This window comes from Wickerhamomyces ciferrii, contig 00039, assembly GCF_000313485.1.
Source record: "Wickerhamomyces ciferrii WGS project CAIF00000000 data, strain NRRL Y-1031 F-60-10, contig 00039, whole genome shotgun sequence".
NCBI classification, from domain to species: Eukaryota; Fungi; Ascomycota; class Saccharomycetes; order Phaffomycetales; family Wickerhamomycetaceae; genus Hansenula; species Hansenula ciferrii.
The window spans coordinates 189894-214497 of record NW_011887701.1 but is presented as its reverse complement, the minus strand read 5'-3'; the positions used below and the strand labels follow the sequence as shown (position 1 = coordinate 214497).

Genomic DNA, 24604 nt, shown 5'->3' with positions numbered 1-24604 from the left:
CCATCAACATCACCATCAACCACTATGATAATCACGATCAAGATTCACCATTGAATCTTCTCACTCTTTCCTCACATTCTTTATTGTCCTTTTCCAGTTTATGACTTGTCCCGTCTTTTCATTTGTCTTGTCTTATCTTCCCCAGAAACTACGATTCGCGCAGCAAAAAGTCATCCAAATTTCTCAGATCTTCAAATTTGTTCACTATTATTCTCATAAAAATACCTTACACTAAATTCTAAAATGTATGCAATTCCCAAATTTGGATCAACAACCTTATACCCCTTTTGAATTAAAATAATGCCAAACCTTACACTCATATGGCATGTAGGTCAATATTTCAAAATGTATAAAAACCATCATATTCCCCATGAAAAATATTCATTTGTGCCTATTGTTTCATTAACATAGGTTTTACAATATGAGTGTTCCTGAAGAAAAACTTCATGTTGAACATGATGAATCTTTAACAAAAGAATCAACTCAACATACAACAAATCAAGGTGGGATTTTAAAAACTGAAGATGCAGGTTCAACTTCATCAGATTCTGGTGCTTCACCAACTGAAGAAAATAATATCTTGACTCAATATGATCTTGAACAAGTTATGCAAATGGGTAGAAATTTTGCATTAAAACATGATTTCCAAGATGTTGAATTATTTGCAAGAGGTGCCGCTTTAGCTCGTAATCCAAAAGATTATAATCGTATGCCATTTTTATCTGATGAAGAAAAAGAAGCTGTTTATAATGAAATTCATCATCCTTGGAGAATTCCTTTTAAATTAATTCAAGTTATTATTTCAATTTCTCTTTGTGCTGCTACTCAAGGTGCTGATGAAACTGTTATTAATGGTGCTTTATTATTTTATCCTGCTTATATGGGTATTGCAAATGGTGATCAACGTTCAAGATGGTTGGAAGGTTTAGTTAATGGTGCACCATATTTATTCTGTGCTGTTGTAGGGACATTTATTACTGATCCTGCAAACAAGAGATGGGGTCGTAAACAAGTTATCTTTTGGTCATGTTTTGCTTCTTCAATTACTGTTTTTTGGCAAGGTTTTACAAATACTTGGTATCATTTATTTATTGCAAGAGCTTGTTTAGGTGCTTTTGGTATTGGTCCAAAATCTGCTACTGTCCCAGTTTATTCATCTGAAGCTGCTCCTGCACCAATTAGAGGTGCTTTAACTATGTTGTGGCAATTTTTTACCGCTTTTGGTATCATGTTGGGTTATGTTTTCTGCTTAGCTTTCTATCATATTCCAGATCGTGGTATTGGTGGTGGATTAAATTGGAGAATTATGTTGGGATCTGCCATGATTCCTGCTACAATTGCTTTGTTCCAAATTCCTTTCATTCCAGAATCTCCACGTTGGTTAATGGGTAAAGGTCGTTATATGGAGGCTTTTAAATCATTAAGATCAATTCGTAATCATGAAATTAGTGCAGCAAGAGATTTATTTTATCAATATGTCTTGTTACAAGAAGAAGAATCATTTGAAGCTCCTTTCACTCAAAAAGTTAAAGAATTGGTTACAGTTAGAAGAAATAGAAATGCAACAATTGCATCATTTATTGTTACTTTTATGCAACAATTTTGTGGTATTAATGTTATTGCTTATTATTCTTCAACAATTTTTGTTAATGCAAATTTTAGTAAAATTTCTGCATTAGGTGCATCTGTTGGATTTGGTGCAATTAATACAATTTTCGCCTTGCCAGCTTTTTTCACAATTGATCATTATGGTAGAAGATTCTTGTTGTTATTTACATTCCCATTCATGTCTGCATTCTTATTTTTAACTGGGTTTTCATTTTGGATTAATGGTGATACTTCACCAGATGGTCGTATTGGTGCAATTACATTAGGTATTTATCTATTTACAATATTCTATTCATTTGGTTCAGGTGTTGTTACATTCCCATATACAGCTGAATGTTTCCCATTATATATTAGAACTTTAGGTACATCAATTATGATTGGTAATTTATGGTTTTGGAATTTTGTTCTAGCAATTACATGGCCATCATTATTAGATGCTTTCAAAGCACAAGGTGCATTTGGTTGGTATGCAGGTTGGAATGTTATTGGATTTTTCCTTGTTTTATGGTTTTTACCAGAAACTAAATCATTGACTTTAGAAGAATTGGATGAAGTTTTCGATCAACCTTTATTAGTTCATGCAAGATGGCAAACTGTTGAATTATGGCATCAAATTAAAGTTAATGTCTTTAGAAGTAAAAATGTTGTTAGACAAGAACCTTTACATAAACATCATAGATTGGCTGTTACAAATAAATCATGGGATGATAAACCAGATGTTGAACATAAAGATTGATTGATTTGTTATTCAATACTTATGAAGTAACGTGTTTTAATTGTTCTATAATATAACTAGATATATATTTATGTACTGGTTGGTTTAATATTTAATTATAATTTGATATATCAATAAATATATGATTTCTTTTGCTATATTGTTGAGATTTCTTGTAATATGAATTTAGATTAGAATCCCTACTTTAAAGTTTAAACTTTTCGGTATAAGAAAATCCAAAATCATCCGTAATGAATTGTTGAAAACTGGGGTAAACAATAAAAATAAAAAACAACTCATGATTTGACACAAGAATTTGATGGAAATTAAAATAGTTTCATTCATTGATGATTAATTAAATAGCAAGATCTTAATCACAATCCTAAGCTTTTTGAATGTCTCTTCTTGTATTACTCTTACTTTCTTATTATTTATGGTACCTTTTTAAAATTTTCTTATGTTGCTTAACAACCAAGCTATTTTAAAATTTTAAAAGACACAAAATTAAGTACTAAAATTTTTAGACATTTATAATAATTTGATAATATTTGAGACATTTTATAAGATTGGACATTTGATAGATAGATAGATAGAATTGAGTTTGATTAACTACAAATCTTGTAAATTTCAAAAAAAATTGTAGTATTCAAAGAAGTTAACATAAAAGATATGGTTTAAATCTTTACTAATGAAAACTTTGAATGACTAATGATTTATTTAAACATATATATTTATCAATTGTGATGATCTTAATATCCACAATATGAGTAATCAATCTTTAAATCTCAGTCCAAGAACCTTAGACAATATTCTTTCAACAACATTTTTGAACCAGAAAAAGGGCATTCAAATGTTTGATATCACTGAATCTAGGTTATACAGATGTTCTTTTGAAGCGCTATTTGAAAAAACTGGGCTAGGAAATAATGTTACCGTTGCAAAACATGAAACAATTTGGATAAATTGGTTTCAATGTATTTGAGAAACGATTCATAAAAGAAGTTGACAACGACGTAGCATATCAATTCAAATAGTGGATGAAGATATATAACATATTCACATGAAACAAATCATTTGGATAAATTGGTTTCAAAGTATTTGAAAAACGACTCAAAAAAGAAGAATTGACAACGACGTAACGTTTAAAATTGTGCAATTAATAAGTTTAGTGTTTTTTATATCATCGTAATTAAATTTGCGAATAATTTTCGCGTAAAAATTTTTCTATCGGCCGATATGTGAGATTTATTTATTGATTTGGTTATAAAAACATTAATATCTATTTTTTTAAAGTTTTAAGCTCGATTTTAATATCAAAATAACGCAAATATTATAGATATTTTATAAAAATAGCACTTTTATGATGTCAAAAAAAGTGAAGCTTAAAATTTAAGACCATTATCATTAATATTTTAGTTTGAAATGCTATAAATTAAAAAACTTAATTTTTTCAAACTTGAGATTTGGCCTCAAACTAACAACCATGGCATTCTCAATAAAGCCTCATACATAATAAGCTATTTAAATTTATACATCTTAGTGCAAAAGTTTTGAGTAATTTACAATTTTAATATATTTCAGAAATTCTAGCGTACTGTGCCCCATACCATTTACTTTAGATTTCACTTTAAAATCTTTAATACTCAACTGATTTCAACAATGAAAAATACCACTAGCAAGACCTCCATATTTCAAATAGAACACACGGCACTTCTTCAGTCATCATAATCTTAATTCAACATTTAATTTTAACCAATATATAACGTCTTTCTATTTTGTTTAATTGTTTCGCGAATTTTACCCTCAGAAAAAAGTCTTACATAATCCATCAGAAATTTAATTAGTAAAAAAAAAAATTTAAATATTTATTTTACCATATATATCTAATCAAGTAATCATCAACTACAAAACACAACCCCCCCCCCTAAAATGGTTGATAATATTGTTCATATTGAACAAGATCGTGTTACAAACACCGTATCAAATGATTATCCAGGTTATCATAACTCCAATGAAGATTTTGCATGGGATTTAAAAAAAATTTCAAGAAAATTTCCAAATTAATATATCATTTATTAGTGAACGAGTTGCAAATTTTGATTTAATAAATATAGATACAAGTATTTCAAATGCTTTCAGAAGAATAATGATTTCAGAAGTTCCATCAGTTGCCGCTGAACAAGTTTATATTTTTAATAATACTTCAGTTATTCAAGATGAAGTTTTAGCACATCGTATTGGATTAATCCCATTAAAAATTGATCCTGATTTATTAAATTGGGTTGATAATTCAGTTGATGAATCTGATAAATTCACTGATGCTAATACTGTTGTTATGACATTAGATGTTTCATGTACCAAGAATCCGAATGCACCAAAAAATTCAACTGATCCTAAAGAATTATATAGAAATAGTTCTATATATGCTCGTGATTTAAAATTTGAACCACAGGGGAATCAATTAGAAAATTTTAAAAATCCAATTGAACCAGCAGATCCAGATATTTTATTAGCAAAATTAAGACCAGGACAAGAAATTTCCCTTAGAATTCATTGTGTCTTGGGTATTGGGTCAGATCATGCAAAATTTTCACCAGTATCAACAGCATCATATAGATTATTACCAACAATTGATATTATAGAACCAATCCGTGGTGATGATGCTAAAAAATTTCAAAAATGTTTCCCAACTGGTGTTATTGGTATAAACAATGGTGAAGCATTTGTTAAAGATTCAAGAAGAGATACAGTATCAAGAGAAGTCTTGAGACATGAAGAATTTAATGGGAAAGTTAAATTAGGTAGAAAAAGAAATCATTTTATATTTAATGTTGAAAGTACTGGTGCAATGTCACCTGAAGAAATTTTTTTTAAGAGTGTTCGTATTTTGAAAAATAAAGCTGAATATTTACGTAATTGTCCAATAGGTCGTTAATTAAGGGTTCTTTTTTTATACAATATATAAATATTTAAAGCACAAATGCATGTAATATAATGAAGGTTTAGAATTTTGATATTGCTTCGTTGTAGTGGTTTGTAGGTTATTCATAAAACATATTTAATCTATTCCCCATATAATCATTAGTAACATCATTTAAATCTAATTGATAATTTTGAATTTCATAAAACATATTAATCAAATTAAAACTAACAATTTTTGATACCCCGGTATAACCATCTCCTTCGATTGATAAAATTGGATAAGTCATTGTCTCAGGGTCATATTGATTTTGTTTTGAAATTTCTTCATTTAGGTTTTGTATTAATGTTAAATAAATTAAAAAAATTTGTGATATTGAAATTAATAAATTAAAATATAGGAAAATTAATCTTGAATTTGGTTTTGAATCTCCAATGATTTGTAATGTTAAACTTCCATATGTATTGGGATCATCTGTTGTAGAGTCTATTATTGGGATTCCTATTATCAGGTCTACTATTGTAAATAGTATATTTATAAATAATGAAGAATGATATAAGGTTTTTGTAATTTGTTTTTTGGAACTTTCAGAGAATTGAAATTGAAATTGAACATTTTGTGGGAAAGGATTTGATAATAATGAATGAATTGCAAATCTTATACCAAATCGTATAAATGAGAGACTATAATCATTATTAGTTAAAGTTGATCACAAGAATAATAAATATAACTCACTTTTTCAAATATAATAATATTATAAATATAAATCCAGTAATTTCTATAGATTTAATTAAATTTTTTTTAAATTCATTTTTTCTTAATTTTAATACTTTTAAAGTATTTGTTGATTGATCTTTTGAATCTATTGGTATATAAACCATTGTTGGGGTTATTTGATAGTGACACTCTTTTAATCTATATATTGGTCCTCAGTGACTTTGTATTGATATGGATATCAAAAAACTGATATAAAGATAATACCAATAGATAGAATACGTATATCCCATAATTAATCCACACAAAATTAGAAAATTGATTATCTAATCAAAAGTATGATCACATGATAATTACGTAAACAATTACATAATCGAGTTTTTAGTAAAAGAACGCGTATCTTTTTTTTATTTTTTTTTATTTTTGTGAGTTTTTCAGATCTGAGAAATTTAAAAAATTGATTTTTGGATTTGAATTTGAATTTATTAAGGAGATCATGCAATATAGCATAAATTAATATTATTAAGGGGATGATTTGATTTACATTATTTATTTATAGAATAGAGAAGAACATTATGTAGTAATGATTAGTTAGAAGTTATTAGAACTGATATTATTAAATAGTCTTGTAGTCTGGTTGTCTTGTAACTTGAATTGTTCTGGACTTTTGAACCTTCTGCCTTAATGGTTATATTGTGGAATGCAGTAAGGCTGATAGAATAATAACAAGTGAACAACAGAACACAACAAATAAACAAATAAACAAATAGATAACCATTACAATACTCTAATACTCTATAATCTACAATACTCTAATCATTTATTATTCTCTTGAATATCTACTAATACTAATACTGATATTACTAGTTGAGTTATTATACACTGGGTAACACTCTTAACTACTGACAACACGGTACACACCACACAGACACCATTCTCTCAAAACTAAAAAAAAGACCAAATTGTCATTTTCAATTAAACAATAAATAGGAAATTAAAATAGAAACACTGAATATCAAAAACATCACCAAATAACTAATCAACCATAAGACAACTGGGAAACCATTAAAACAAACAACCACACTACCACATTGCTAATTTACTTTCTTCACAGAGCGGTTTTAATCTTTATTTCATTTTTATCAACATATTCCACAGCGGCTTTATAATCAAAACTAATACCTAGTTGTGTGTGTTCCTTTGAGCGGTTAATTCAATATCATATTATAATAGTGATCAAATACAGTTAAAGAGCTACTAGAATGGCGGTATTTCCTCCTATTCAACACACTGGAACTTCATCTTCCAATGTTTCCATTAAAAACCTCAATAATATTAATACAAATGTTGTTCAAATACCCAGTTCTTCATCAATAATTTCAACTCCTGGTTCAATTCAAACTCCAAATGTTGCCCTCCCAGTAGCAGGAAATAATAATACATTAATGCTGATGAACAAGCAAGTGACTTCAAATGATTCATTATATTATATTTGCCTAAGATTGAAAAAAAGATTAGAAAGTGTAGCTCAATTAAAACCATATTTAAACTTAGCTTATTCAAGTGCTGAAGTATTAAGTGAAAATCAAGCTTTATTATTATCACAAAAATCATCATCATCAAATGGAAGTGGTAGTCGTTCATCAAGTTCAAATAATCATCATAGTTTTAATTCTTCGAATGGTACTTCTTCAAATTTTAGAGTTAGTGCAATGTCAAATTTAAGTAGTACAAGTGATGAATTTTCAACAACAAATTCAAGTCCAATGCCTTCTCCATCTTCATCATCTTCACCTTTAACAACTTTTTGTGCTGGTGTATTACCTGCAACAGTAAATTGTGATCCTGTTACTCAATTATGGGCTTTATTTCAACAAGGTTCTCCATTATGTGTTATATTCAATTTAATTAAACCTGCATATTCATTACCAGTTATTTCTTCAGATGATCTCAAAACATGTAAAAAATCAATTTATGATTTTATATTGGCATGTAAAAATTATTTAAATTTTGAAAATTCAGAATTATTTACTATATCAAATGCTTTTTCAAATGATACTGATGATTTAATCAAGATTATTAAAGTAATAAATCTAGTTATTGATCAAGCTCCAAATGTTTTCAAACCTGTGGAATTAAATAATGATGATTTAATAAAAATTACAGATTCAAGATCAAAAGTCTTGAAAGAATTAGTTGAAACTGAAAGAAAATATGTTGATGATTTAGAAACTTTATTAACTTATAAAGAACAATTATTAAATCAAAATATAATATCTTCAGATGATTTATATATGTTATTCCCCAATTTAAATGATATATTAGATTTCCAAAGAAGATTTCTTGTTGCTTTAGAAATTAATAATTTAGTTGATCCAAAATATCAAAGAATTGGTTCAGTTTTCATTCATGCTCAATCTTTTTTCAAATCTTATGAACCTTGGTCAATTGGTCAAAAAGCTGCAATAGATTTTATAAATTCTTCATCAATGAAGTTGAAAAATTCTTCATTAATTATTGAAAATGAATTAGAATTACAAAGTTTTTTAATTAAACCTGTTCAAAGACTTTGTAAATATCCATTATTATTAAAAGAATTAATTAAATATACTGATTCTTCAAATTCTCCAGCAAATCAAAGTTCAAATTTTGCTGAATTAAATTTAGCTCTAGAAATTTCCAAAAAAATTGCAAATGATATAAATGAAAATCAAAGAAGAGTAGAAAATGTTGAAGTTTTAAAAAAATTATATGATAAAGTTGTTGATTGGAAAGGTTATAATGTTAATTCATTTGGTGAATTATTATTTTTCGATAAAGTTATAGTTAAAGATAATTCAAAAACTTCAGAAGAACGTGAATTTCAAGTTTATCTTTTTGAAAATATTATAATTTTTTTCAAAGAAATTTTACCACAACAAAAAAAATCTTCAATAACTTCATTAAAGAAAAAATCTCAAACAAATTTATTAAATTCTAATCAACAAGAAATTTTAGGTTTAGAATTAAAAGGTAGAATTTCAATTGCAAATATTTATAATATAAGTACAATAAATCATTATTTATTAAATATTTCATGGTCAGGTATAAAAGATACTGGAAGTTTTTTAATGAAATTTAAAAATGAAGAAATTAGAACAAATTGGGAATCTTGTATAAGAAGATTAGTTTCAAATTTACAAGATGATTTACAAAATAATAATACAAATGGATTAAATAATTTTTCCATAAATAATAATACAAATGAAAGAAGATCAAATGGTATATCAATGACTACAAGTAATAGATCATCATATTTATCAAGATCAAATTCTGAAACTGCTTCAACAATAAATTCAACATTACCACAATTTCATCAAAGACAAAAATCTGAAGTTCAAATCCCACAATTATCACAAACAAGAAGATCAACTCAAGATTCCATACAAAGTCAAAAAAGATCAATTTCAGAATCTTATAAAAATCAATTACCAAATAATAATGTTATTGTTAAATTACAATATGAAAAAGATTTATTTACTTTAATGATTCCATTAGATATTGAAATTGATGAATTTTTTTCAAGATTAGAAAAAAAAATTAAACAATGTGGTGGTATTATGAAAGGTAAAATTAAATATCAAGATGAAGATGGTGATTTTATTGTTATTCAAAGTGATGAAGATTGGTCATTAGTTAAAGAAATGATTAAAGAAGTTGGTGATAAAGTTTTAAATGTTTGGGTAGCATAAGTGTTTGATTTCCTATTACCCCCTGTTTTTTCGCTTATTTGTTTATTTGCTAAGTTTTTAAAAGAAGTGTTTGTTGTTTTTTGCTATACTGCTATACTATTTTGCTATACTATATGTTTGAATTTTTTGTTCTGTTTACTGGTTTTATGAAATTATAAATATGGACTATATATAATAATCATGATTGAATGAATGACTTTTTAAAGAAATAATTAACTACATGTAATTGAATCTATATATGGTATATGCATTGAATTAAATTAAATTAAATTAAATTACCTATAATACAAAATAAATATGAATATTAAGAGTTGTTTGCAGTCTAAGTCATTACATATTTTGGACCACCACCACCTTCAGGAACAGTCCAATTAATATCTTGAGTTGGAACTTTAATATCACAAGTTTTACAATGAATACAATTTTGTGAATTAATTTGAAATTTAACACCTAATTCACTTGATTCATCTTCAACATATTCATAAACTCCAGCAGGACAAAATCTATTTTCAACACCTTTAAATTTTGGATATGATATTTTAGTATGTTTTTCCATATCTTGATTTGGTATTCTTAGGTGATTTCTTTCATTTTCATCATGATAAGTACCTGTTCTTGAAACTGATGTTAAGATATCAAATGAAATTTTACCATCTGGTTTTGGATATTCAATTTTTTCATATTCTGATGCAGGTTTTGTTATACTTGAATCTGAATGATGATGATGTAAAGTCCATGCAACTTCACCTTTTAAGAACATTGTTTCTAAACCAGCATATGCCATACCACCCCAACCTTTTAATCCTGTACCAAATGAAGGACGAACATTACGGATTTCATATAATTCTTCATAAATCCATGATCCTTTAAAAGCTTCTTCATAACTTTCAAGATTTATTGGAGATTCATTTAATTCATCATGTAATTCAGGATCATAATCTTCATCTTCTTCAGTTTTAATTTTTTCTAAATCTTTTAATATGTCAAAAGCTTGTTCAGCTGCTAACATTCCTGATTTCATTGCTGTATGAGTACCTTTAATCTTTGGAACATTCATAAATCCAGCAGAGGCACCAACAAGAACACCACCTGGGAAATTTAATTTTGGAACAGATTGTAACCCACCTTCATTTAAAGCTCTTGCTGCGTATGAAATACATTTCCCACCTTCTAAAACGTTTGAATAAAATGGATGATGTTTCATTTTTTGAAATTCTTGATATGGTGAAACCCATGGATTTTCATAATCTAATCCAATAACTAACCCAACAGAAACTAACCCATCACCAAAATGATACATAAATCCACCACCATAAACGTCATAAGATAATGGATACCCCATTGTATGAGAAACATAACCTTTTTGGAATTTTGATGGATCAACTTCCCAAATTTCTTTAATACCAAGTCCATAAGTTTGATTATCTCTACCTTCTCTTAATTTATATTTATTTATAACTTGTTTAGATAAAGAACCATGACAACCTTCAGAGAAAACAGTTAATCTAGCATGGAATTCCATACCTCTTTCAAACGAATCTTTTGGAGTACCATCTTTAGAAATACCCATATCTTTAGTTGCAACACCTTTAACAGCACCAGTTTCTTCATCATAAATGATTTCTGATACTGCGGTTGATGGATAAACTTCAACACCTAATTCTTCAGCTTGTTCAGCTAAATATTTAACAACTTCACTTAATGATGCAATATAATTTTTACCTAAATTAACCATTTGTGGAGGTTCAGGAATTGGAATTGCCCAATCATTATATAAATATCTCATATGTTCTTTAGTAACAGCGGTAACAATTTCTGGTGGTAATGGAATTCCTTCACCATTTTCATCATAATATTCACTATCTGGGAATAATTCTCTTAATGCTCTTGGTTCTAAAACTGCACCTGAAACTATATGTGAACCCATATCTGGTGCTTTTTCAAGAACAACAACTCTAATTTCTCTACCTTCATTTTCTAATTCTAATTGTTTTAATTTGATTGCAGTAGCAAGACCTGATGGACCTCCTCCTACTATACAGACATCAACTTTATCAACTGCTCTTTCTTCTGTTAAAAGTTCTTTGATTTCTTCATCCATTTCTTCAAATGATACTTCTGTTGATGCAAATCTTTTGAATGTTGATAATTTTGGTTTTGAAGCTATGATGTTTCTTTTGATTGGATTGATTTTGGATTGAGTTGTAAAGCATCGAAGATTTGAAGTTCTTGCTCTGAAAGATCTTGATAATAATCTTGAATCATTTAGTAGACATCTTTTCAGACTCATATTGTGGGTATTAAATATATATTGTGATGAAATGCAATTTGAAAAACAGATCTATTATTGGTTAAACTTTATAAAAATTAAGTGCAAATCTAGTTCTTGATATAAGTACCCCCTCTAATCACTCCTGAGTCAAATATTCATATAAAAATAATCAACATTCAAAAAAATCTTGATGTCACTTGAGTATATACAAATAATTTCAAAGAAACGGTCTTCGAGAATGCTGCGCTAACCATCTTCAACCAATCAAACACTTCAAATTATTAAACGCGATGAATTACTATAAAAGACGACAGTTTAGCAATGGAAATACGGAATTTGAATACAATGATCGAGTAATTTACAGATTTGGATTAATATTCTTGAATATGTTTTAAATCAGTATTTTTACTTAATAAATTCTCTTTAAATTGTCACAATTTTTCAATTTATTTCGATCTTTTAGGAAAAATTTTGCACGTCACACCAGGAAGCATGCTTCCGTGCTAGACTGACAAGTGACAACGAAGGTCCTGAATCGCTTTCGGAAGCACACAAGCGAGAGGATATAAGTGTATAGATTTTAGTAGAACAATAGACGATCTGATCTTAGTGTGAAGAGGTTTAGATGGATAATGACTTTGTTGATATCATCTTGTACTTGTGTATATCTTGATCTGTTTATATATTGTTTCAGTCCGAACAGATCTAGATTGATTTGGTGTTATAATTGAAGTACATATATAGATCATGAAAGAGTGATCACCTACAGCTAATCATTAGATATTATACTGATCATTTTATTTCATGGCTCATTATCTAAAAAAAAAGTTTAAAAAACCTAAAAGAGTTAAACTTAGGATCTCTTAAAATTCAGTTGATGAATTTAAAGAATAAATTAAAAAATCTCAAAAAACACAAAACAATAAATCTTTATAATATAATCCATTTGAACATTTGAAAAAACTTTATGATTTCATCTCTTCAAAAAGATTTTAATCATTATAAAATTTTATAATATTCATAAACCAATGACAAATGGGAAAAGACAATAACATAATAAATTAAAACAATGTAAAAATAAAGATCTCAATTGATCTTATAAAAATATGAAAAGATTTATAGATTGAAAATATAACAAAATTGGAAAAAAATCGTATAATCTCATGACTCATAACACCAATGGCAAAAATAATAAGTTTAAAAAGCAAAGTTGTTCAATATGAAATTAATTATTGAATTAAAGATCACACAATTTAATATTGAAAATAAATAATAATCAAACAAAAATTCAAAAATTCAATCTCTATAAAACATTCTCTAAATGCAAAACCAAAAGTAAAAAAGTGATTTTTTTAATAAAAAAATTTAATAAAGAAAACCAATTGTAAAGAATTCAATTTAATGTCTTGACATAGAAAGCAACTAATCAACCAAAAAAAACATAGCAAAACAGAAGTAACAACATCCAATCAGTAATAATCACTTCATGTACAAAACCATCAATATCAAATCTTCACAAAAAGTTCCTTTCAAAAAGCAAGTTAAAAACTGGAACAAATTAATATAATAATAAATGACAATCTTTTTTTATAATAATAAAGGGGTTAACAAAAATTTTTGAAATGAAGAAATGTGGGTATATTTACATGTAAAAATGTATAATGAGTAGTAAAGTAAATGAATGGAGAATGGAATGGTAAAAAAGAATAAAAGCAAAAGGAAAAAAATCCATCATGTTAATAATGAATCCAATTCAGCTAATGATATATCTTCTGGAGTTTCAATATCTTGAGTTAAAAACCCTTCTTTAACAGCTTTTAACCATTTAGCAGCAATTGGTGGTTCACAACTCATTGATTGTCTTTTAGAACTTAATGAATTTGGTGAATTTGATGGATTTGAACTAGTTGTAATCCCTGTAGCAACAGAACCAGCTGGTGATAAACCTTCTAAAGCAGCAGCATGTAAAGCAGCAGCAGCGGCAGCAGCAGAAGGAGAGGGAGAAACTGCAACTTTTGAAAATCTTGGAGCAGCAGCAGCAACTGTTAAAGTTCTTGATTTTTTTGAAGTTAAATATGACATTGATTTTGATCTTTTATTATTTCTATGATAAGTAATTTTTAAATGTAAATCATCATCTAATAAAAAATCATCATCATCATCTTCATCATCATTTAAATTTTGTTGAAAATTTTCTGAAATATCATCTAAATCTAAATCATCTGAAATAATTGGAGATTTATATTGTTTTGATATAGAAGTTGGAGATTTTAATGTTGAACCTAAACCTAATGAAGCAGTAACTGGAGCAGCTGAATAAGGAATAGATAATTGTGGTAAAGAATAATCCAATTGTAAATCAGCAAATGTATGTTTTGTAACACCTAAATCAAAAGCAGTAGCTCTTCTTTTAATTTCATGATTCCCATTACCATTGGAATTTCCATTAAACCCATCATTTAATGATTCAAATGGAGTAAATCTTTCACCAAATTTTGCTTCAGATTCACCATCCATTGGTGTTGAAGATTTTGTTGGTTCTTGAGATTTTTGTGCATCAATAGCAGCTAAAGCATGAACATAATAATCAGGAGCTAATAACCCACGATAAACATAAACCATTCTTTTTGGAGAAGCATCAGCCCATTCTCTTGAAAGTGAATAAATTAAAGATTTTTCACCCTTTTCTACTCTTTTAACATAAGCATTTAATTTAGCAGAAACTAAATTTGAAGTTTTAGTTGATAAATTTGCCATTTCTGGATGTCTTTCAACTAAAATATCACAAATTTGTTTAACAGTCATACCTTTACCTTCATCATCTTTATCAAATAAAATTTCAAAAATTGCAAATAATACACCATCATCTAATGAAGAATGTTGAGTTGGTCTTGGACGTTCACCTGTGACTGGGATTGTAGTGGAAATACCCGTGGCAATTGGAGCTCTTGTTGAAGGTTTATTATGTTTTTTTTCCTTTTCTGGTTTATCTCCCTTTTCAGCTTTTGATTTTTTTGGTTTTGGTTCCTTTTTAGTAGTTGTTGTTGATGTTGATGAATCTTTGGAATCGTTTGATTTTTCAGATTGTGAATTTGAACTTGAACTAATTGAAGTTGCAATAGTACTAGTTGGAGAAACATCTTTAAAATCTTCTGGACTTGAAGATTTTTCTGGAGTCATTTCTTTCATATCAACATCATGATCTTCTTCTAAAATTTGATTTTCTTCATCATCTTCAATTTTTAAATCATCAACTAGTTGTTCATCCGTATCATCAGATAAATTTGATGAAGAAGAACTAACAGATTCAATCTTGGTATTTATTTTTGATTTTGGATCTGTAGCATTTAAACTTAAACGACGAGGTTTAAAAGCTGGTGAAGTTGTTGATGTTGTCACAGTGGAATCCGTCATTGGGAAACCAACTGGTCTTCTATTTGCTAATGCCATAATCTGGTAAAATATAAGTGTTAAATAATCAAAAAAAGGAGATTTTCAAAGACTAAAGTATTAATTAAAATCTTTAGTTAATTCTATGATGATCTTTCCTTAGATATCTGATTATTTGGTTGGATCTTTCAATATTTGGATGAAAGAAAGTTTTCACTTATATTTTATAATAATTCTTTATAAAGAAATTCTTTTTGATATAAGAAATCAATATTGTTTGAAACTTCAATGATTAAATTAACGATTTTAAATGGAATTAAATTAATTAAAATCTCTTTCCACAATGTATTCTTCTTTGTATTTGTTGATTTGATAACAACCGCCGTGAACAATTATTACCTTGAACAAACTGAAAAGAACCTAATAAAAGCGTCTAAAATAATCAATAACTTTTGATGTAGCACACAGTCAAAAGAACAGAATATGAACAAAATATCAACAAAGTGAAGCAAAGTTGAACCAAACTTGTGATATTTTCTTGATAACAATATAGATATAAAGTATCTAATAATAATGAAAAAAAAACAATAAAAGATCCTTTCAAAGAAAAGTTTTGATTTATAGAAAAAAAAGTTTATTTCAGATAATAATTAAAGAAAAAATGATAATTAAATCTTCTTCTCACTAGAAAAAAGTTATTATGATTAGTTGTTTGTCACATAGTTTTATACCCAGTTATATTCTCCCTGATAAAGAACAGAAATTCTTTTTGGTTTCTTTGTCATCGGGATGTGTATAATTGTGTCAAGATCAAGTGCAAGAAAAACAAAAAAACAACAACATGATAGATAGTCCATCTCTATCTTCTTTGATGCTAAAAGCATATGGCTAGTTGACTGCTATGAAAAGTATCTTTGTTCTTTTGTTTCTTAACTTTTCAATCCTGACAACAACATCATCACCATAATGAAATTTTTCATAGTACTATAATAATACTTGTGAAAATCAAAGAAAAAAAAAGATCTGATATCTTTATGAAAAATAAAACAATAAGGGAAAAAAAAGATCAAATTCCGATCTTTATTTAAAAAATCTAAATCTTACATTATATTCCTCTTTTAATCTCTTTGCTTTTCCAAAACTAGGAGTCTTCCTTTAATTATAAGTTTTTTTGTGTATGTTTATATTAAAACAACTTTTATTTAAAAAAGAGTTTTTTTCCTTTGTATAGTTTAACTTTTCTTTAACTATGTGAAAAAAAAATTAAAGAGTGTGAAAAAAATGTTTTGTTTAAAAAAATTGGTTTGGTTGATGGTTCGGGAAACACAGATGAGCTCAGTGGGAGGGACACGCACGGGATAGATTTTATTCTGGAAAATTGGAATTTCTGTAAGTGTTTTGTATAGAGGAAGTGTTGTGAAAGAGGATGTGTTATTAGGGATTAGACTATAGTATATAATAGTGATATGTGTTTATGTTATTACTGTGAATATTAGCTATGTTAATCATGTTGTTTATGAAAATATATGCTAAATTGGTAGATGCACGGACAGGGGGTTTAGACGCTAGATCTAAAAAGAGTCCTGTCTAGGGAGAGAAAGACGGTAGACCCTTTTGCGAGAGACAACTTAACAAAGGGGTAGATATAAGCTGTTTACCCCTAAATTATAATTCTTATACCAGATAATTAAAGTAGGCTGCTTTACGGAATCCACACTTTAGCAATCAACAACTGTTTCTAATTATATATTTACAACAGTTTGATTGTCTTCCTGTTCAGGAGTTTATTTTATAAATTATGACTCAATAAACTTAATTCCTGCCTGGAAAAAGCCGCCAATTTTTAAATTCCCGTTCAAATTACCTGTTATCTCCAGTTTCCAGGCGGTCAAACTAGAATTTCCCCGGCTCCACTCCAATTAAAGCGGAATTCCCATGATAAGGGTGTACAGATCAACAAGAGTTACGTATCAGTTTATATGAACACGTAGCTATTTGAATCATATATAAATCAAAGGTAATAGATACCTTGTTATAGGCTATCTCAAAAAACCGTTATATTCATGATCTATTTAAAACATACTAATCTTGTTCCAGACATTCCGTACACTTTTCACCGTATCATGTACCTCTATTCTCCATAATTGTTCCTTTTGATTCTTTTTGATCTATCAAATTAACTGACACTGGTGGAATTGACAGAAAAAACTAATTTTCAGATCACGTGGAGATATAAAAATCCCTGTGCTGTAAATTACACGGTATTTGGTGCTGATAATTACACACAAATATTGTTGTCTGGGTGAGAAACATTATTGGTAAGAGCACACTTTTTTTTCACAAAGGGCACCAAAATTCCAATTCGGCATTTTTGTGACAGGTTTTTTCCAAAATTGGGAAACCGGATGACATAAGTTCCGCATAAGCATAGATTAGGGCATTTAAGCCCTATTCATTATGAGCGATAGTACATAAACATTAATCATAAACTTCATTAAAATAATATTAAAACTATAAATAAATATAATATTTGTTAAACATTAATAACCCCATCTTTAAATAAAGTACATGATTCTTTAGTTCTTTGGAAATCTTGTCTCCAATATTCATCTTTATATGTTTTGTTAAAATCATTTGGTGGAGCAAACCAATAATTTATTGCAATATGAGTATTATCATTGTCTTTATCTTCATTTGTTTCATTTAATTCATCATTTGATCCATATGATGTAACTTCATGAAACCAACCTGCAGGTAAATATAATAAATCACCTGGTTTAATTAATACTTCAATTTTTTGACATTTAAAAAAATTTGGCCATTTTGATTGTGCAATTTTGGTTATTTTTGAACGTAAGTCATCATCTTTTATTTGATCTAAATGTAAAACTATTGGTGGGATTGTTGAAAATGAAGGTGGGTCTTTTTTTATAGATTCTTTCCCATTATCTAATTTTTTATTTATTTCATTATTCAATATTCTATCTTCTTCTTCAATTAATTTAATTAATTCATCACGTTCACTAGAATTTAAGTTTGATTCATTATCTAACCTCCATTTAGCAACTTCAGTTTCTAATGCCCCATCATCCCTAACTTTTCTCCATCCAGGTGCTTTATCATTATTTTTATAATCAATAACACCTGATGAATAAATTTTATTTAAATCTCCAACTAAATATAAATTTTCTGCATCACTTGGTGGGAATAAAGTAAATCTTTTAAAACCTTTGACTAATATATATAAATTATCTGAATGATCATGATGTAATCCTGATGATGTACCACCATCAATTAATTTTTTACCTAATCCCAAATCATCAGAATTTATATCTAATTCTAAATCTTTTAAACTATTAACATTTAATTGTTGTGAATTTGATGAACCAATCCAAAGATTAACTTGTTGTGGTATTAAATTTTTTAAAAATTCAATTTTAAGAGGTAGTTTATCATCTTTAATTAAATTTGTTAATGGTTTTTGAATAAATTCTTGAATTCTTCTAATTGCTTCTGATTCATATAATGGATCTTTTGGGAATTTTAAAGAAATTGGTTCACCTTCACCTTCATCGTTTTCAGATTGATCTTCAATATCATCAAAATCATCATGAATATCATTCATATCAATTGAATCTGTATCTGAGAATTGATCATTGGGTATTTCTGGAAGTCCTAAACCTTCTTCATCTTCATCATCATCATCACCTTCTTCTTCTTCACTATTTTCAATATCTTTTTGACCATTTAATGCTTCTGCATCATCTCCATCTTCTTCATCATCTTCATCCTCTTTCCCAGGTTCATTTTCGACATATTGTGTAGTTAAATAATATTCATCACCTTTAGTAACTTTTTCCATAAACTCATTAAACTTCATTTGAATTCTTTGAGTGCCACTTCCAAAACCACCTTTATATTTTCTTTCAACTAATAATAATTCATCATAATGTAATGTATCAATGATTTTACTTGGTTGGAAATTTGCAATATCTAAGTTTTGGAATTTTCCAACATATTTCAATATTAATGGTTTTCTATCATTAATATGATTATTAATGACTTTATCATTGATTTGATCTAAGTTAAATGATTCTAATTTTGTATTTTTGGAACTTGGTTTAAACCCATTATATTCATTTACAATTTGCTTCTTAGCAGCTTTTGTTGATTCAAAACCATTGGATTCATTAGTCCTTTTCTTAGTCATGGTTATTTCCACAATTCCCAAAGTAGTTAATTTTGTTAATCAATTGGTTTTAATATAAGTTACCTAACATGTTGACGTTTAATATTCCTAACTGGTACGATTGAAAAGTTTCTGCCCAAAATAATTTTTTTTTTCAAGAAGGTGGTATGCACACTATGGGACGACTCTATCAGCGTTAGCTAACCACCTGATCCTTGTTTAGATCTTCTATGGTTCTTACTTATAGATTGTATTGGTTTGTTATCTTATCAGATGAATATATACATTATTGGTTTGCAAAATAGAAAATATTCATAAACGTTTCACAACAACAAACAATTCTTGTATGACCAGGGTCCAGGATTACACTCTGTAAACAAGCATTTTGTGTCAACGTCTATTTTCACGTAATTCTGTCAATCGCGAAAAGCTGCGCTTATCTAATATTGATCTATATTTAGTCTAGACTCTAGAGTGACCGGTAATCTAGGAATTAGTGAGATGAAGTCCCTAGTTAAGCGCAGCATGTGGACTAGTGGTCGATTTCAACTTATAAGGGTCTAGATCGATATATTATTCAGAAATTTTATACATAGAAACTTAGTCTAATTTCAGAAATCAGGAGTTAAAATTTTACAACTTTTGATTTGAATGAAACGTTTTAATTATAAACTTGTTGTCAAGATTTAAATCAATCTAAGTTCTTGTTTAAACTAGATCTTGAGCTTGTTTGTTGTGTAAGGGGTAAAAAAACCTGATCTACTTGAACTCAATTCAATAATATCAATGCGGCTAGCTGCTATAGTTATTTGTACCCTCTGTACGTCCAATTATAGCTGTGATTAAAATGAAGTAGCTTAGCTGAGTTATAATTAAGTTAGCTCAAAAACGTCACTAGTTAACTCTTTCTGAGGCGTGTATAACAACTTATACACATGATCTATAACATCTAGTTAAGTACCGTACCATTTCCAGATTCCAAGACGTCCTAGCTATGCAATCCACTAGCCTTATGAATTAGTCTATAATATAACTGGAGAACTAGCTGTTTCAATCATGGATTATGGATATGAATTAGGGGCTTTAATTACCAGTTTAGTGTATCGAAATAAGCCTCAGCTACTACGTCTATGATCGAATTTCAATCAGATTGAAAACATCAGAAAGTTGAAGCCTGCGACCTAAGGCATTCAAAAATAAAATGTTAAAGTTCAAACTTTGTTCAGCCGTACTTTAATAGGGTATTAAAAATTTTCGGTCTTGTTTAAATTGGTTTAATTACCTACAGATTATGTAATTTGGTACCCCTATTGTATATCTGCTGCCCTCTCCAAAACAAGCGCAAATCAATAGATCTCTCGGCCAACGCTTCGTAATGTGCAGTACGTACCAATTATGGGGATCCAAAATTCAAATACCATAAAATAAATATTCATGAAACTTTATTGTTCTTTGAAGTGAAATACCAATAAATTTAGAGATCTGCATAAGAATTGAGTTAACATTTTACACATTAGTGACTTCTTTTTTATAGACGTCTTGGAATGATTGAGGGTGGGTATATACTACTTGTCCATAATTAATTGAATGGCTTATGATACAGTGCGAGGTCCTAATTAGTACCTCAACATATTAGGGGTTCGACATGAGCTCATTCTAATTAGAGCAATATATAATAACATCGAAATGAAGCTGAATAATTACTCTCCAATTTCTGGTTATATAATATATATAACTGGAGCTTTGCAGCTTTGCATTAATATGCTTAAGATTTCCATTAGACTACCTAGCAGCTAACTCTAACTATATATGGTCGCAGACGTTTAAAATGTGAGAGCTGAGCTCAGACTGGCTGTTGACTCGATTATATAGATATCCATTGACAGCTAATGAGATATAGCTAGACGACTATTTCCCAACCGTTATCTATTTACTGCTCTTCATCTATACACTATTTCCAATTCCAAGTCTATACACAGACTCTAAATTTTAATACGCGTGCAATTAATTCGATATCTCATGAAGACGCGACTGCGTCCAAACATGGTTTAATTGATATTGAGATCTACGCCAAGGGTGTGCTATCTAATTCAGTACTAGCCGTAGCCATATTTGTACAAACAAGCGTTGATACTTATATTGAAATTTAGTATATAATATTAAGTCCCTAAGAAGTTATACTGTGATACCACGCAATGTTTATTAGCGCCTAGCTTGATTTGTGATATGCTAGCTAGGTTGGAGAAATTACCTGAATGGCGCTACACAGTCACAAATGTTTAGGTGTACCAGTTGAATCTGGTCAGTGATTAGGCGCTGCAGATATGACAAGCTATAAATTTTTAGAGTATAATTATTGAGCTAACCATTTTCGGAATCCTAGAAGCATTAAAGTGATCTTTTAAAAGGAAGGCGAAGATTTATATACCACAATTTGAAAGGTATGAAGCACATAAATGGCCAGAAGGAGAACAACTATTTTTGTTGGGATTATAGGGCTTACATTGCGCTTGAATGATACATAAGTATAACTGCAATAGAATATTCTGGAGCTGCATCATTCACTAGCGCTAATATATATTTGTAAATCGTGATTGTTAACAAGAAGTTAAATACAGTTAGTTATATTCAGTCAGCTTTCCAACTTAAGGCAATTTACAACAACATGTTAGCAACCGAGACCCCGAGCTCATATACTGTTAATATCATAGCTCAAGCTGGATTAACATCGTGTATTATTCCCTGTCCTCTAACTTCAATGAAAAGCCTACAGCTGGTGCACCGTACCAGTACTGAAAGAGCAGAGAATCCGTATTGCTGCTTGATAGAACCTATTTGTGTTACAGCTTGGATTAACTGTGAGCATGACAGGGCTATCAATTACTAAATAATGTACCTGGCCTCCTATGTATGTAATTAATATAAATACGTCCTCTAGAATTATCAAGCCTTAACCATCAACGACGTATATTCGATAAATAATAAAGGTTCAATCTCACAGCTTGGTATTAAGTGTGTCATTCTTTCGACATCATGGTTGAGCTAGAAACATCGTTACTAATACATTTCACACAACCATCGAGGACTTTTGCTTTGTGTACGTCTTATATTAGTATACTAGCATGAATCATGAGTTTCTGCTCAGTTGTATCAAAGCTAATTTTGCACCTGTCGACGTCTCTTTTGTAATCTGTGATGTATAAGGTATTATATCTCTTGGGTACAAAGTGCACTCGCTTATCTCATTAACAAAGGAATATGTGTTCCAGTTTCCAAGGCTTTCAGTACAAAAGATGGTTCAGGAGGCCTAGAGTTTTCAAAGTGAAACCAAAAACTTAATGAAGTTATGTTTCTTACTTTCATATAACTCTTTAGTATACACTATACGGGTCAAATCAGCTTTGTATCAGTGGATCAAGTCTCCCATATGATAGTAATTCTCCCGAAGATTGTAGCATCTAAGACTTTTGATTAACCAGGTCCCAAACAACTATCTTATGAGTATCAAACCCAGTATGGCTTCTTGATTGTCTAACATTTTGATCTTATTAATTATATAATAGCTCAGATCATAGACAGTAGAACATTATGACTCAGTAAGCCTCTCCAATATGGTGTGATTTGTACTGATGTTGATGATCTAAACGCAAACCTAAATTTAATATATATGGTGTTATAGATCAGGTACTTCTACAGTTTTCAACCAGATTCTCAAAATGCTTAACAATCCGCAAAAAACCATCGCACGAGTTTACAATATTTGATTCTTTGAGTTGATATTTTAAAAAGCTGTATGCTTCAGTATACTTTCCTATATATGTTGTTGTAATTATAATTAATGTCGTATACATAATATATCACGACCGTTTAATTAATATATCAGCTCGATCAGAGTAGTTGGAATATGGGTAAATCAAACTCTAAAAAGATCTAAATAATAACAACTATAGCTGTAAGCTTTGATTTGAAATTGGAAGCCTCAAACATTCTTATCATTAATATATAAATAGCCTGAAAGATATATAACTCAAATACATCTTCTGTACAGAACATGATACCGACGTAATTGAGAGTTAAAATTCAACCTCATATGTGACAGTATAGCTTTGTGAAATCTGAAAGGCTCTCTAACTTGTAGTTTGTTAATCATGATGTTCCAGTTTTGGCTATTCAGCCATAATCCGATTCAGTATATTTACTTTGTTTGATATTCTCTCAAAGTCTAAAATTTCTTTCACGTACTATAACCCTTAAAGCAGCAATATGGTCAATTTATCCCACATTAGTAACTTGAACAAAAAGGTATCATATTCGACAACTTATTCATCAAGTAGTGAACTTCAACGCCTCAACTTTTGACATTTGTAGTATATATCTAATGAGTCTCAAATCACATCAATCTCATTAATCTATCCTGGTTCAAAGTGACGCGTGGTGGGTTTAATATAAATAGCTTTTCTTTATTGTCCAAGAAGGGAATTTTTTTTCATATAAAGTTCCGGAGCGGCCAAAATTTGTATAACTAGATTAACCATTACTTACGATAAAGTGCGTAATTTAACTTCCAAGATATGAAGTATATTTTTCAACTTCTGCATCTTCAAAATTAAATCGATAATGCAACTTTCGACAAGTTGAGGAATTGATATCTAGCCCCAAAAACTTCAGTTGTTCTGGCCGATCAGACTCGAAAATATATAACAGTACTAAAAACTTGAAAATAAATAGAGGATACGCCTTACCAGTCAATTCAATCATGAGCTATTGAAATTATCACAAGTTGACGGCCTACAACATAATTGATTCTATAGCAAAAGTAATATATTATATATATAAATTTATAGCGAATTATACTATACAAAAGGGAATGTATAAAAGACCAGCTTTGATACTTTGAATGAAATCAAGCAGACAAAACAACAAAAAACAAACAAAAAAAATGGATGTAGACTCAAATTGTAGGTGAAAATGGAAGTATTATAGTATAAAGACTCAAAACACACATATGTTCATAAGGTCATCTGGTCAATCTATTCAATGGATCACCAGTAAATACTCTAGTTCT

General features: G+C 29.0%; 6 protein-coding genes across 6 annotated transcripts; 3 read left to right on the top strand and 3 right to left on the bottom strand.

The window, feature by feature from the left end:
* Positions 1 to 421: 421 nt before the first annotated feature.
* BN7_1769 (uncharacterized protein) lies at positions 422 to 2344 on the top strand (the record flags this gene model as incomplete). The annotated part of the gene is made up of 1 exon (XM_011277680.1): positions 422 to 2344. One exon carries the CDS (start codon positions 422 to 424, stop codon positions 2342 to 2344), a length of 1923 nt encoding a protein of 640 aa, XP_011275982.1.
* Positions 2345 to 4252: 1908 nt separating this feature from the next.
* RPC40 (DNA-directed RNA polymerase core subunit RPC40) lies at positions 4253 to 5258 on the top strand (the record flags this gene model as incomplete). The annotated part of the gene is made up of 2 exons (XM_011277679.1): positions 4253 to 4319; positions 4438 to 5258. The coding sequence occupies 2 exons, from the start codon at positions 4253 to 4255 to the stop codon at positions 5256 to 5258; spliced, it is 888 nt and encodes a 295-aa protein (XP_011275981.1).
* Positions 5259 to 7219: 1961 nt separating this feature from the next.
* Positions 7220 to 9688, top strand: CDC24 (Rho family guanine nucleotide exchange factor CDC24; the record flags this gene model as incomplete). The annotated part of the gene is made up of 1 exon (XM_011277678.1): positions 7220 to 9688. The coding sequence occupies one exon, from the start codon at positions 7220 to 7222 to the stop codon at positions 9686 to 9688; it is 2469 nt and encodes an 822-aa protein (XP_011275980.1).
* A 322-nt stretch (positions 9689 to 10010) lies between these two features.
* CIR2 (electron-transferring-flavoprotein dehydrogenase) lies at positions 10011 to 11978 on the bottom strand (the record flags this gene model as incomplete). Its single annotated transcript, XM_011277677.1, has 1 exon — positions 10011 to 11978. The coding sequence occupies one exon, from the start codon at positions 11976 to 11978 to the stop codon at positions 10011 to 10013; it is 1968 nt and encodes a 655-aa protein (XP_011275979.1).
* A 1713-nt stretch (positions 11979 to 13691) lies between these two features.
* Positions 13692 to 15410, bottom strand: BN7_1765 (Polycystic kidney disease protein 1-like 3; the record flags this gene model as incomplete). Its single annotated transcript, XM_011277676.1, has 1 exon — positions 13692 to 15410. The coding sequence occupies one exon, from the start codon at positions 15408 to 15410 to the stop codon at positions 13692 to 13694; it is 1719 nt and encodes a 572-aa protein (XP_011275978.1).
* Positions 15411 to 17883: 2473 nt separating this feature from the next.
* On the bottom strand, positions 17884 to 19560 carry BN7_1764 (Hypoxia-inducible factor 1-alpha inhibitor; the record flags this gene model as incomplete). Its single annotated transcript, XM_011277675.1, has 1 exon — positions 17884 to 19560. One exon carries the CDS (start codon positions 19558 to 19560, stop codon positions 17884 to 17886), a length of 1677 nt encoding a protein of 558 aa, XP_011275977.1.
* Between the last annotated feature and the right edge of the window lie 5044 nt (positions 19561 to 24604).